The sequence below is a fragment of the Hevea brasiliensis genome, chromosome 9, assembly GCF_030052815.1.
Source record: "Hevea brasiliensis isolate MT/VB/25A 57/8 chromosome 9, ASM3005281v1, whole genome shotgun sequence".
Taxonomy (NCBI): domain Eukaryota; kingdom Viridiplantae; phylum Streptophyta; class Magnoliopsida; order Malpighiales; family Euphorbiaceae; genus Hevea; species Hevea brasiliensis.
The window spans coordinates 16,062,487-16,074,983 of NC_079501.1; the positions used below are offsets into that span (position 1 = coordinate 16,062,487).

The 12,497-nt window shown below is 34.0% G+C and overlaps 2 protein-coding genes across 4 annotated transcripts; both read right to left on the reverse strand.

Annotated features, from left to right (window-relative positions):
- Positions 1–1,155: 1,155 nt before the first annotated feature.
- LOC110659364 (RNA demethylase ALKBH9B) lies at positions 1,156–6,643 on the reverse strand. Its single transcript, XM_021817275.2, has 6 exons — positions 6,364–6,643; positions 5,489–6,094; positions 4,075–4,160; positions 2,853–3,163; positions 1,809–1,880; positions 1,156–1,710 (listed from the first exon to the last, which is right to left on the reverse strand). Exons 1-6 carry the CDS (start codon positions 6,533–6,535, stop codon positions 1,437–1,439), a joined length of 1,521 nt encoding a protein of 506 aa, XP_021672967.1. The 5' UTR covers positions 6,536–6,643; the 3' UTR covers positions 1,156–1,436.
- A 1,368-nt stretch (positions 6,644–8,011) lies between these two features.
- LOC110659365 (uncharacterized) lies at positions 8,012–12,320 on the reverse strand. 3 transcript variants are annotated; one of them, XM_021817277.2, is made up of 7 exons: positions 11,959–12,320; positions 10,576–10,976; positions 10,454–10,484; positions 10,044–10,117; positions 9,765–9,940; positions 9,113–9,193; positions 8,012–8,418 (listed from the first exon to the last, which is right to left on the reverse strand). In XM_021817277.2, exons 1-7 carry the CDS (start codon positions 12,122–12,124, stop codon positions 8,370–8,372), a joined length of 978 nt encoding a protein of 325 aa, XP_021672969.1. In that variant the 5' UTR covers positions 12,125–12,320; the 3' UTR covers positions 8,012–8,369. The 3 variants fall into 3 exon arrangements, with proteins under 3 accessions (XP_021672969.1, XP_021672968.1, XP_058009139.1); XM_021817276.2 differs by having other exon boundaries at positions 9,765–9,949; positions 11,959–12,319; XM_058153156.1 differs by having other exon boundaries at positions 9,765–9,949; positions 10,576–10,846; positions 11,959–12,310.
- Between the last annotated feature and the right edge of the window lie 177 nt (positions 12,321–12,497).

Below are 12,497 nucleotides of genomic sequence, written 5' to 3' on the forward strand. Positions count from 1 at the left end.
TGTCTCTTATCCATCAAAAAAAAAAAAAAAAATCGTAGTGACAGCTGCTTTGCTTACCTCATGAGGAGGTGCCCTAGTAGCGTGGTGAGGCAGCCCTCAGAGGTACACTTCCTTTTCTTTCGGGTAATCATCCACTTGTTCTTATTTTCTCCCCATATCTCCAAAGATACATCACACTATCATTCCATATCTCTTAACCCTCTCCTAGCCTGCTACCACTCTCATTTCTCTCTCTCTTTCGCTTTCTGTCTTTTTTATTCTCTTCAACTAGAAACAGACTACTCATTTCTCTTCTCCATTTATCTTTTTTTATTCCTTTTCCTTGTATTTATGCACTCTTGAAAATAAATAAACACTAAAATTTACTATTCTACTTTTCAAATTGTTCAGTTAAATCGTATTACTACAATTATCTATCTCACATTGTTCAAGCTTTCAAACAAAGAAATGACCAGCAACAACATATCAATCCATGGTATAATGCAGTGGTTAAAAAGCTCTGCACGACGCTCCATTCAGCCTATCAAGACCCGATGCCAATCCCAGCAAAAATATACTGGTTGCTACCGGCTACAACCATTCTCCCAAAGATGACTTTCGAATTGTTGCCAATTGCCATGGACACACTGTTCATCGAACGCAAACAATCAGGCAGGAAGAACCTCCTCTCATCTCTATTGCATCTCTAAATAGCAGAACACCTGGTGGTTTGTTCCCCTGTGATACATTACCCCATTTCAAACCTGCATTACCGTAGCAGTTTCATTTCCATTTGTTTGTGCCCCAGTATGGTTAAAATAAGTGGGCACAAACAAATGGAAACATCCCCTAAAAATCTGGATGCAAGTCGACAATAAGAAACTAACAAATTATTGACACATTTATTATAGACAAACATGAGTTGAAAAGTAGAATATTACAACCTTCACATCTAATAACATAAAATGCGTATAGACAGACAACAGCATCCCATAGTTTAATGGTGTTACAAGCACCCTCAAACAGACAACTCCGATCATGGGCTTCAAACTAGCATATCCCATCACACTTTCATAAAAACTAGCAGCAACTAAGTCATGTATCAAGCAGAACCTAACTAAGTAATCCAAAAGGATGCAGCCGCACAAAATCGAACCATACAGTTATCCCCGCAACTTTATAATAAAAGCATACTCTTGAATAATGCTCTCTATTCCAGTCATAAATGCTTGTATACATCTTAAGTAAGTATTCAACTAAAGAATTCATTCAACACAGTTATACATACTTGAATAGATATATAAATGCCCATATGCCATTTCCCTTAGCTCTTTCACACCCACTACCTCTATAACAAACTTATCCATATAAGACCAAAATATGCCCACAAACAAATCTAAGCAATTCACATCCGAAAATTACACTTGGACCAACAGAAGGGTGTTTGATCTCATCCATCACCTGAAACTCCGCTTATTTGCAGACCTTCGTCTACTCTGAGTTGAGTAACGAGGTTCTGATTGGGAACCATTCTCTCCAAATCCTCTAATTTCCATTTTACCCTCCATCCCAAATGGCTGCCTTCTCCTATAAGGCTCAGACTTGGGAGAATCTAACCTCTTTTTTTTGTTCACATCATACATTAATGGTTCAATTCCCTGCAAATCAGGCGCTGGAACAAAGCCAATTGGCCGTTTCGCTTCATCCATTTTCCTAAATGTAATAGATATCCTAAAAGAAATACAAAAGTGGGAAGAAACTACGTTAACAAAAGTCATCAAAACAAGTAAATTGGAACCAAACAATAGGAATTAAACTTCCATTGATACCTCTTTGTTGGAACTGAAGGCACACAGTGCTTAGAAACATCAGCTGAATTTCCATTCAATACAAGAACAGATCTGAAAAAAAAAAAAGCATATGTTGACCTTAAGATTTTGGTTCCATAGCAAGAAGCATAGAGTAAAAGTGCATACAAGGCAACAATTGAACAATGCAAAAGATTTAAGGGACTGTTTAATTTGCACATTGGAATTGGAAACAATATCAGAATAGGAATCAAAAGGAATTGGAAACGGAATGGTGAATTTTCATTTATGTTTGATTCACTGTGAAATCGAAATCAGATTCCTTTTCAAGGTGTTTGATTCGTATATATAAGATGCATAATCGAAATTAAACTTATTTTGTATTTAATAATGAAAATCAACCTAAAATTACTTTATATATATATATATATATATATATATATATATTGCTTTTTAATTTTAATTATTTATAAGAAAATATAATTTTTTTATATTTTTAATTATAATTAATTATAAATTTTCAATTTTATTTAATTATAACAAAATAATTTTTTTTGCATTTTTAATTTAAATAATTAACATTAATTATAATCATAATTTTTTAAATTTAATTATTTATATGAAAATATAAAAATAATATTTATTATTATTATAATTATAATTTCAATTTTTAATTTTAATTAATTATATAAAAATACAATATATTATTTTAAAATTTTATTTTAATTAATAATATGAAATATCTTAAAATTGAAATATCTAATAAGTACATGGGTGAAATTAAGCATTCACCCGTTAACAAGATAACCATTCCTATTCCTATGTTTTGATTCTCATATTGAAAAGAGGAATGACGATTCTTTAGTTGTGAGAATTAGCTTTCCTATTTTGTGGGAATGGAAATGAAAAAAAAATGAGTTTTCAAACACCAATAAAAGGAATGAAATCAATTCATTCACATTCCTAGGTCAATTTTTGACAAACCAAACAGGGCCTAAAAGGGGAGAACAGAAAAACCAATTAAGGGCAATGGAATTCAAGTAAAGCATTGCACACAGGACTCACCCCACTGGCAGAGGGATTGCAATTGATCCAGTAAACTCGCCAGCACCAACAACCTTTAAGTTTGATCCAAATACTATATTGCACTCACTGACAAATGACACAGTGCAGAAAGGCCGAACAAAATCATGGTTGTCAATATGTGGAGGTATACAGTCCCCCTCGTCATAAATATTAACAATACAACTATCAGGTACACAGGTTGGAGGGAGAACATGCCATCTGATCAGCCTTCTAATGATCACTTTAAAGAGTTTAGGTATAGGATCTACAAGTTCATTCTGGAGGATGCCAGGTGGATTACCATTTTTGTCCTGCCAACAGGATATAGCAAGCATGGTTGTCAAATTGAGATTTAAATCATGAATCAAAATCCTAATTTCTAAACTGAGAATCAAAATGAATCATAAGATTCAGTGCAAATTCTAAAATCAGTTAGAAACGATATATATGCATATAACCAACAATATATGCATTGGACAATGAAATGCACTGAATAATTATGTGGCCAGAAAAGGTGATTGCTAGGTAGGTAATATGGATCCTAGTCCTATCATGAACTATTCTTATTATTATTAAGCATATATTACATGTATGAGTGCTAATATGATAACAAAAGTATTGGAAATTTACATTATATATCATATAAACATAATACAAATAGACATAGGGCATTACAATTTCAACTATGAATTTTGTAATTTCAAAAGACTTCAGTTTCCGTTATCTAGCATGCAAAAGTTTTTATCACCTTTGTCATCTTCAAAATAGGAAAAGAATATCAAAGATTAACCATTATCACTTCTTATCAATTCATTTGTCTCTTTTTTCTTTGGAGAGAAGGAAGAAAAAGACAATGGAAGGAAAAGAAGGAAAATAGGGGAGAGAGAAATGACACCAAAGAAAAAAAAAGGAAAAGAAATGAATGGGACTAGGAGTTAGATGAAAAGAGCAACTAAAGGAGTTTAATCTAGATTATTCGAAAAATCCAAAGAATCATGTAGTTGAATCAAAATGTAATTTTCATCTAATATTCTGTTCAATCTCATTTCACATCAATTCAAATCAACTGGTTTTTGAATCGTGGATCGCAAATCATACAATCCTTACAAGTTATAACTACAATTGCAAGCTTTTTAGCTTTCATAAAGATACTTCATAACCACTATATTCATTGAATCGCCATAAGCAACTCACTGAATACATAAACAGGGTCAGTACTTACTGTTGCATAATTGTAGCAACAACCAAATTGGATAGTTATGCGCCCTTTGCCCTTCATCCACTTCTGTGGGGCTGTATATGTTTTTTCTGCAAGCAAATTTCAGATATTCCACGTTCAATTAGTAAGAACATGATATATCAAATCAAATGAAAAGGGAAATTTTTTCCAACTCGCACAACAAAATGATGAGAAGACAAACATTCTTGAAGAAGTTATTCATGTTTCTTATCTATACAAATGAACACATATCTTCAAGAAAACAAATCAAAAGTAGATTTCTTAACAACAAATAGACTTAATTTTGTATTTCAATCAACGGTAAAATAGGCAAATCACAAAACAGTACAAGCAACACCAATTCTATCTGCAATATACAAGTTTTATAAAATGTTCACAGTCCATTATAAACAATGATCCTTCAGCTCAACTACAACGATACTATACTCAGGGAAGACATAATCCTATGATCCAATTGTGCTATATTTTTAGATGTGAAAACCACTCAAAGTCACAACCCTAGGTCAAAAGAGTTAGGCTAATTAGGACTCATGGGCTTGAAAGTCAAACATAAAATTCAAATAGGTTACTAACAAATTTTCTCTTAATGAGAGAAGAAAATCCATCAAATCCCACCATTCACAAACAAATGATAGCACTGCAAATTATAGTAAACAATAGCCAATTGACAGAAGTAAGCAAAAACAATGGCGGCCACCTTAACTTTTATTAACATCAAACCATCAGCAGACCACCCTTTCGTTGATAAGGGAACCAAAAAAAAAAAAAAAAGAAAAAAGAAAGAAGACAAAAGCATTTGGTATATAGATCTATGATAACAAAAGCTATCATAAACAGGAAAAAGAAGGGAAAGGACAGGGTGAAAGAATATTAAGGGTTTCCCGATTTCCATTGAGAAAAACAATCACATCAAGTGTTGATTTTTCACTATCCCCACCCTTTTGGCATTTTTTTAAGGGAAGGAATGACCTTACATATAACAAGAGTTTTTCTGTGAAACTAGAGGTTTTTGGCAGCTAAAATATACCACAAATTTTGCTACTGGAATAAATTTAGAATGTCACTACTTGCTACACTGCAAAACCATTTAATGATTAGTGCTCACAGTGATATGCAACATGAACATGCATTAATTTCAATTTTACTTTCACCAATTCAATTGGCATGTACAGAAAAACATAAGAGGTGACATTCATGTTCAATAATCTCAACCCATCTCAAAAGGAAACCCATACCTATGCATTTAATCAAGAAGATGACAACAGAAGATGAGACTGGAAAAAAAAATGTTTTGGAGAATTTGCATATCCCTTTTCTTTCTTTTTGATAGCTAGAAAGGTCATTACTATATATTTAAAAAAAAAGTTGACGAAGAATAGAGTGAAAGACAACCAACCTTTCAGTTCTCCTTTTATCCCCAACTCCTGAAGTTCATGCACATAATTAACTATCCTTGTCTGCTCTACAGCGCTAAAAACACGAGTGTGGAGTTCAAGTCCATCAAGAATATTAACAATCTTCCCTTTGACCCTCTCCAAACAAATAAAATCCTTCTTCCTCTTCACACTAGTAAACCTGATGTACTCTCTTTGCTCTCTCGACAGTTTGGGCTTCTCAAGCTCATTTGACATCTTCATCTCCCCAGTCAAAGCACTTCTATTAACCATCCGCTTGTTCAACTCCCTCTGTTCCTCCTCCTCCACAAGCTCATCTTCCTGCGCCATGTCAGCCCAAGACATCCGGTGGCTCGGGGCTTCAATCAAAGGCGCAGCACCAAGAATTCCACTAGTAGACGCCTCAGAAACAGGTTCAGACCACCCACTAGCTCCATCTTTCCAACTACCTAAAGAATTCGCATCATCTCCATCCCCATCTTTCCAACTCCCCGATGAATTATTGTCACAGTTACCATCGCAACAATTCTCATGCGATTCAGCATTGCTCAGGGCCGCAGGCGTTATTGTTTTATCTGACCGTGAAGGTTCTGCTTCGGCACCAAGTTCTACAATTAAAAAAAAAAAAAAAAGTTAGTGAAATTAACAAGAAAAGGCAAAAAATTTTTTTTTTCTAGAATCAAATCCTTGTTACAACTCCCAAATCCATTACTTTCCACTTGAACCCTAAAATTCACATCTAATTATAACCACCACCACACCCTCCAACCAAAAAAAAAAAAAAGAAACTGAAATCAAACGTGCAACTATAGTTAAATTATTGCCTTCTTCAATAAACAAAACAAAGGATTAATTAGGGTAATAAAAAAGGGAGTACCAGGGTCGAGAGAGCGTATGCGATCGGAAAGGACCTGGGTGCAGTGGTGGCAGAGATCTCTGGAGAGAAAAGGGAGCCAGGTGGTGAGGAATTCCGACGCAATTCGGAGATCGGATGGCTGATACTGCAAGAGGAAAGGATCGTCCTTTCTGACCCGGTCGAGATCGGTCATTGCTGAGTTACGATTTACAGACCGACAAAGAGATTTTTGCAGAGGTTACTGAGACGCTTCAGTTGAGCTATAAAATAGGACGGATACGAATGTAATTTTGAGAATACATTGCAGTGCTTGAATGTAAAAAATACTATCACGATTATTATTTTAATAAATTAAATTTTTTAAAGTTAATTTTAAAAATAAATAAATAATTATTTATTTTTAAAATCAATTTATAAATTTAAAAATATATTTTAATTCAAAAATTAAAAATAAATCTCGTAATAACTTTCTTTTTCTTTAAAGAAATTTTCATGCTCAAATTTTTATTTTTTAAAACATAAATAAAATTTTGTTATAGGTCTTCATATCATACCATTCCAAAAATATGGTGTTAAATTTATCATAATGCTTATTACTGGTCTCTAAATCAATCAAAATTAGTGTCACAACTCTATAATAGAGTTTTTATTTGGAAAAAGCTTATATTAAATTATCATTCTTTATAACACATGAATAGTATGATTTTAATGATATTACTAATAGAATAAAACTAAAGTTAATGAATTAAAATTTATGATGTTAATAGTAAAATAAATTTTATTTTATAATAAATTTATTAGAATTTTATTAAATTCTTATTTACTTTATATTTTTTAAGTTAATGAGTCCTTATTTAATTTTAACTATATATATATATATAATACTAATATATTAATTAATACAATTTATTTAAATAAAAAATTAATCCTATCATAAATCTTATTTTACAGGTAATTATTTTAAAAAAATATGGTAACTAAAATTCAATTAAAAGATATAATATTGAGTAAAGTCAAAAACTTTTATATTTAAATTGTTAATAATAATAATAATAATAATAATACTCGAATAAGACTTGGCTTCATGTACACCGAATAAAACTGAGGAACTTTTTTACTAAATAATTTGCCAGCGCGGAATAAACATCTTTACAAGTTTACAGTTGATTACATGGCACATGTATAGGCCATCAGGGAACAGGGGTGCGTGCGCGGCTGCATCAAAAACGATTGCTTCATAAAAAAGAAAGAAATGGAGACCAAAGTTCTTCAACCCACTTCCATCAACCATCCCCGCCGATAAAAACTCTTCTTCAACAATAAAAAACAACTGTACACACTCCCATTGATCAATCCATAGCCAGCTCCACCAATCATAACACCTCCAGAAACAGTGTGGAGATAAGGTTCAAACGAGGTTCCAGAAAGAGGAACAGGAACATTAAGCACAGTGCAGAACCAGCGAAGACACAGGCCTTGCAGCACCGAATCTAAACTGGCATTACACTAATACAAGTTTCTCTGTCCATTGCATTTCCAGTTCACAATTTTTAATCACAGCTTCAAGCCACCACTGAACTCCACACCCGTGAAATTTTCAATATGCATATTCTCCAGCATCTTGGAACTCAGAAGAACTGTATGAATATATAATGTTTGAAGGCAAGAATGAACAGAATACTCCAATAAAACTGGAATAAATTCTTGTAAATTAGTCCAATGATTAACTATAAGTAAATCAATACACAAATTAACACTAGAATTCTGTAACCGAAACAAGCTTTCAAAAAGGAATGGCATCCACACTGACACTCTTGCTATAGAAGCAAAACTACCAAGCTTTCAATACATTCTTTGGTATTTCAATTTTCAAATATCAGCAATCACTAATTTCTACAATGACTAATGTATAGAATGGAATGATGCATCAAGACTTCCACTTTTCAAGGCCAAACATTGCAGCAAAAATGAAAGAGAACTTCAAGGGGCAATAGAAGCGACAGCAATCTAAGCCATCCAATTCACAGCTACACTGCATTCACTGGCTGCACAACAGCATCTCTCTGTGTCTTACACCTATAGAAGAACTTCCAACATTCAGCAAAAAGCATAATGATATAAAAATGCATAGAAGGTTGTAAATTTTTTCTATAGTTAAACTCATTAACCTTCAATAGATAAATGAAGAACATAACCAAAAATAACAGCTTAGGTTACTGTGTTTCCTTTATTTTAGGATGGCCAATAGATTTTAGCTGGCAATTTCAGAGGATTTTTGTATGGAACATTATCTCCCCAAACAATATACATTGGAGGTTCAATGCTAACCATTTGGACGCTCCTGCACTTAGAAAAACAAATAGGTGATGGAAATTGTAGCTGCCAAAGAAGTTAAGGTGACATCCACAGTTTACCCAGTGCAAGGAAAAGAATATGCAATGAAAGAAAACAGGAGAAGGGTTTGAAGGGAAAGGCCAGAGGATACGGTGAAAGGATGCATAAAGTGAATATTCCATTCACCAGCTGATAATGAGGAAAATACAAAAATCCAAGATTAAAAAATAAAGTTGTGAATAGTTAAAATAATTACTCTCACCAAAATAATGTTAACTAATTACATGAGTGAAATTTCCTGTTAATTCATTTCAAACAAAAACTGACATGCAAATAGTTTGACATACATAATACAATCCCAGATCAACTACATGACATCCATAACAACCAGCTTTCAGACAGTTTAGGAAATCCATAAAATAATTTAGAAACTAACCTATTGCATTGTGATCGAGATGCATAATTATGATTGTTGCAATTTGTACACATCCAATCTCCATTACGCCATTGCTTTGCTCTGTGAAGGATATGAGGAAAAGGTATTAAAAATCAACCACAAAAGCAATTGTCAATATCACGCAGGAGATATGGGAACTCAGTCCTCACAACATGCTCCAAAAAGGCCCAAATAATCCAAGCTGGGGGACAATTGCTTTAGAATATTTCTTTCACATTCTTATCTTTAGTAAATAATGAACAATACAACTTATATTACCATAATAAATCTGTTAATCAGCTTCAAAGTTTTTATTTGGATTGTGCATTAAAGGATTCTATTTTGTATTTGCCCCACACAAATAATATGCGAAAAGTTATCCAGAAAAGTCCTAGCTCGCAGTATCTTTGCAGAAGAAGCTTATATTGTTGCCCCAGTCAATGGCCTTTTCTCATAAACTCACTGACTAATTAACATGGCAATAGTTGTAAATCAGTTGCAAGATGAACACCAGAAAACTGAAAAAGCTTGATCTTCACAGTTAGTCAGCAATTCAGTGTGCCAGAAGCCGCATATGTGCTTAGTCTCTCACAGCGTATGTGTCTAATTTGATAAGTTGAACACTGTGAAGGAGTAACTCAATCAGCATTACCCTTTTCCAAGGAGTGCAGGTGTTGCTACTTGAAGTGGGAATTGCAATGGTGCCTGCCAATTTGGAGCTGCACCTGAGTTAACACTGGGATAGGGAGCATACAATCCTGGTCTTGGATCACCAGTGTTCCCTACCATTTGGTTGAATCCTGTATATGTTTGATGTCCTCCATTTGTCTGCATATTCTATCAAGAGAAATTAAAATAAGAATAGCCTCAAGCAGCTGTAATTATGAAGCATGAAAATAAAAAGATAGCATGCTAGAAAATCATTTCTTACATTTCCTGAATTCAGTCTCTTGTTCTCCCAGTCCTGAGTAAAATCTTCAGATGCCAATCGCTTTGTTCCAAGTGCTTCAGGCCAATAAAGGGGAAAAGAAAAATAGGTACAGATAAGATAGTAGAAAATGGTACACATTCCAAACAACTAAAGGCAAGTGTTTGACAGTAAGAGAACAACTAAATTACTGAAAAATTGTCAAGATGGAAACTTAATTAATTGTAACAATTATATAAATGACAGTAGAAAAATGTTGCATGACATTGCATTTTTGCTGCAGCTATGTAATGAATAGAAACAACATTCATTGTAATATCACTTTCCTTCCAACAACAGATACAAATAACAAGCAGCCACAATTCCATGCTAATTACTTACCAATTACTATGGAACCAAGAATAAGAGCATACCTGGTGGTATAGAAGCATTGCAATTTTTACACTGCAATTGCATAACAACCAGATCAGACACAAAAATACATCTGAAATGGAAGAAGAATATCTGACTCACGAAATGGTCAACATGATCATACCTGTGCACGTGAAGAGTAATTATGGAAGCCACAATTACACATCCAATCACCATTTCGCCATCCTTTTGGAACTGTAAGAGGTTGATTTATGGGGTTTGCATATGGAGGTCCAGAAATCTGGTTTCCACCTAAAGGCCAAGTAGAAGCTGACTGAACTTCGTACTTATCAGGTCCTCCAGCAGACCAGGTTGAAGCAAAAGGAAGTGGCTGCTGGAGAGCACCATTGCTAGCAAATCCAATATTCATCTTTTGTTCCAGTCCTCCTGGGGCCCTGGCAAAATAATGTGAATAAGTTGGGAGAGAAGCTCCAGGCATTGCAATTGCTGGCATTGCTGCTACCTCCTTTGGTTGACCACATTTTTTGCACTTTTCTCTTGATGCATAATTGTTGTTAGTGCAACCTATTGATCCATTGCCATACACACGCAACCCACAATGCAGCCACGAAGATGGAAAGGAAGCCATGTATACGCACACCAACCAGCCCCATTCAATACCAAAATACACATAAAAAGTGAAAAAAAAAAACAAAAAAACTCAACCTAATTGATCGCAAGTTCTTCATTTTAATTTGACAAAAAAGACACGAAGTAATAGGCAAGATAAGATGATAATTAGAGGGGGAAAAACAGACAAAAAGTAATAGTCAAGATAAGATGATAATTAGAGGGGGAAAAAATATCATGCTCTCACAAATAAAATAAATAAGCAAAAATTAAAATTTGCATATCTACCATAAAAATAGGACTGACTTAAGCCTACCAGCAAAAGACAATAGTCAAGTTTTGATCATAGCTTTCTACTTAAATTATCTGCAAATTGTGGGAAAAAAAGGTTATGCAAGCTGGGTCATTAAAAACTCTACAAGTAAAAAGGTTTTGGGAAATGGCTACCACCAAAGCCAGTTAGCTACTTTGCTTTCAATTTGAGGAAACATTCTTAACAAACTACCTAATAAAACTCCGTAAGACATCCAGAAAGCTCCAGCAATAATCATTTCAGAAACATAATAGCACATCCATCTTAACAGAGATATTATAGCCTAATAAAGACCAGGATTAACAACCAACAACAGGAGCATAATTAATAGTTCCACGTTAAATACAACAACTAAACCCCTCGGTGCAACTATTCAACACCTGAAGCGCAAATAAAAGAAGAACTCCAAAAACTGGCCCTAAACCCTAAACCACCAAACAAAACCTATTACACCATTAAAAATAACAATAAATATTATAATTCTATCAAAAACAGAATAACACACTAACACCCTATTATTCCCATTAAAAATGATAAACTAACAATAATAATTCGCTCCAATCACCACAAGCTGAAAATTCTAATAGATACAGAGACGCAAGAAAGGAGGAGAGAGAGACTAACCGGTGCAGATCCAATCGCCTATGCGAGGAAGCCATTTGGAATCAGCAGGGGTTTTGGTGTCGACGAGAAGACGAGGCTGCTTGCATCTATTGCAGAAGGATCTAAAGGCGTAGTTCCTGTTCTTGCACCCACTGCACTCCCAGTCTCCTTCTCTTCCTTCTCCCATTGTGGTTGCTTCTCTTCCTTTCCCTTCCTCTTTCTGCGTACCGTCGACAGTGAAATTTGATTAAAAGTTCGGTGTTCTTTTGAATTTTTTTTTTTTTTTTCAGGTTGCGGACATGATTTTTTGGTCTCCGCTTCGGCGAGCCAGGAAACGATGATTGAAACCGGAGTTAAGGATGCCGCACGCGCGTCACTCTTTTCTTACGTCCCCAACCCTTTACTATTACTCTAAGGGCATTTTTGAGATTTAATGTTATACATTTCTCCTTATTTTTATTAATTTATTTTTATATTTAAAAAAAAAGCAAGAATTTCTTAAAATTCTTTTGAATAAAAGTGAAAATTCTTAGATCATAATTGCATTTGTGGAAATTTTT

Coding starts and splice junctions, on each gene's coding strand:
- LOC110659364 (XM_021817275.2), bottom strand. CDS start 6,535: ATGACCGATCTCGACCGGGTCAGAAAGGACGATCCTTTCCTCTTGCAG. Junction 4,161..5,488: donor GATAAAAGGAGAACTGAAAG/GTTGGTTGTCTT, acceptor ATTTGCTTGCAG/AAAAAACATATACAGCCCCA. Junction 1,711..1,808: donor CCTTCAGTTCCAACAAAGAG/GTATCAATGGAA, acceptor TATTTCTTTTAG/GATATCTATTACATTTAGGA.
- LOC110659365 (XM_021817276.2), bottom strand. CDS start 12,124: ATGGGAGAAGGAAGAGAAGGAGACTGGGAGTGCAGTGGGTGCAAGAAC. Junction 10,118..10,453: donor CAATGCTTCTATACCACCAG/GTATGCTCTTAT, acceptor ATTGGCCTGAAG/CACTTGGAACAAAGCGATTG. Junction 9,194..9,764: donor CCTGCACTCCTTGGAAAAGG/GTAATGCTGATT, acceptor TATCCTTCACAG/AGCAAAGCAATGGCGTAATG.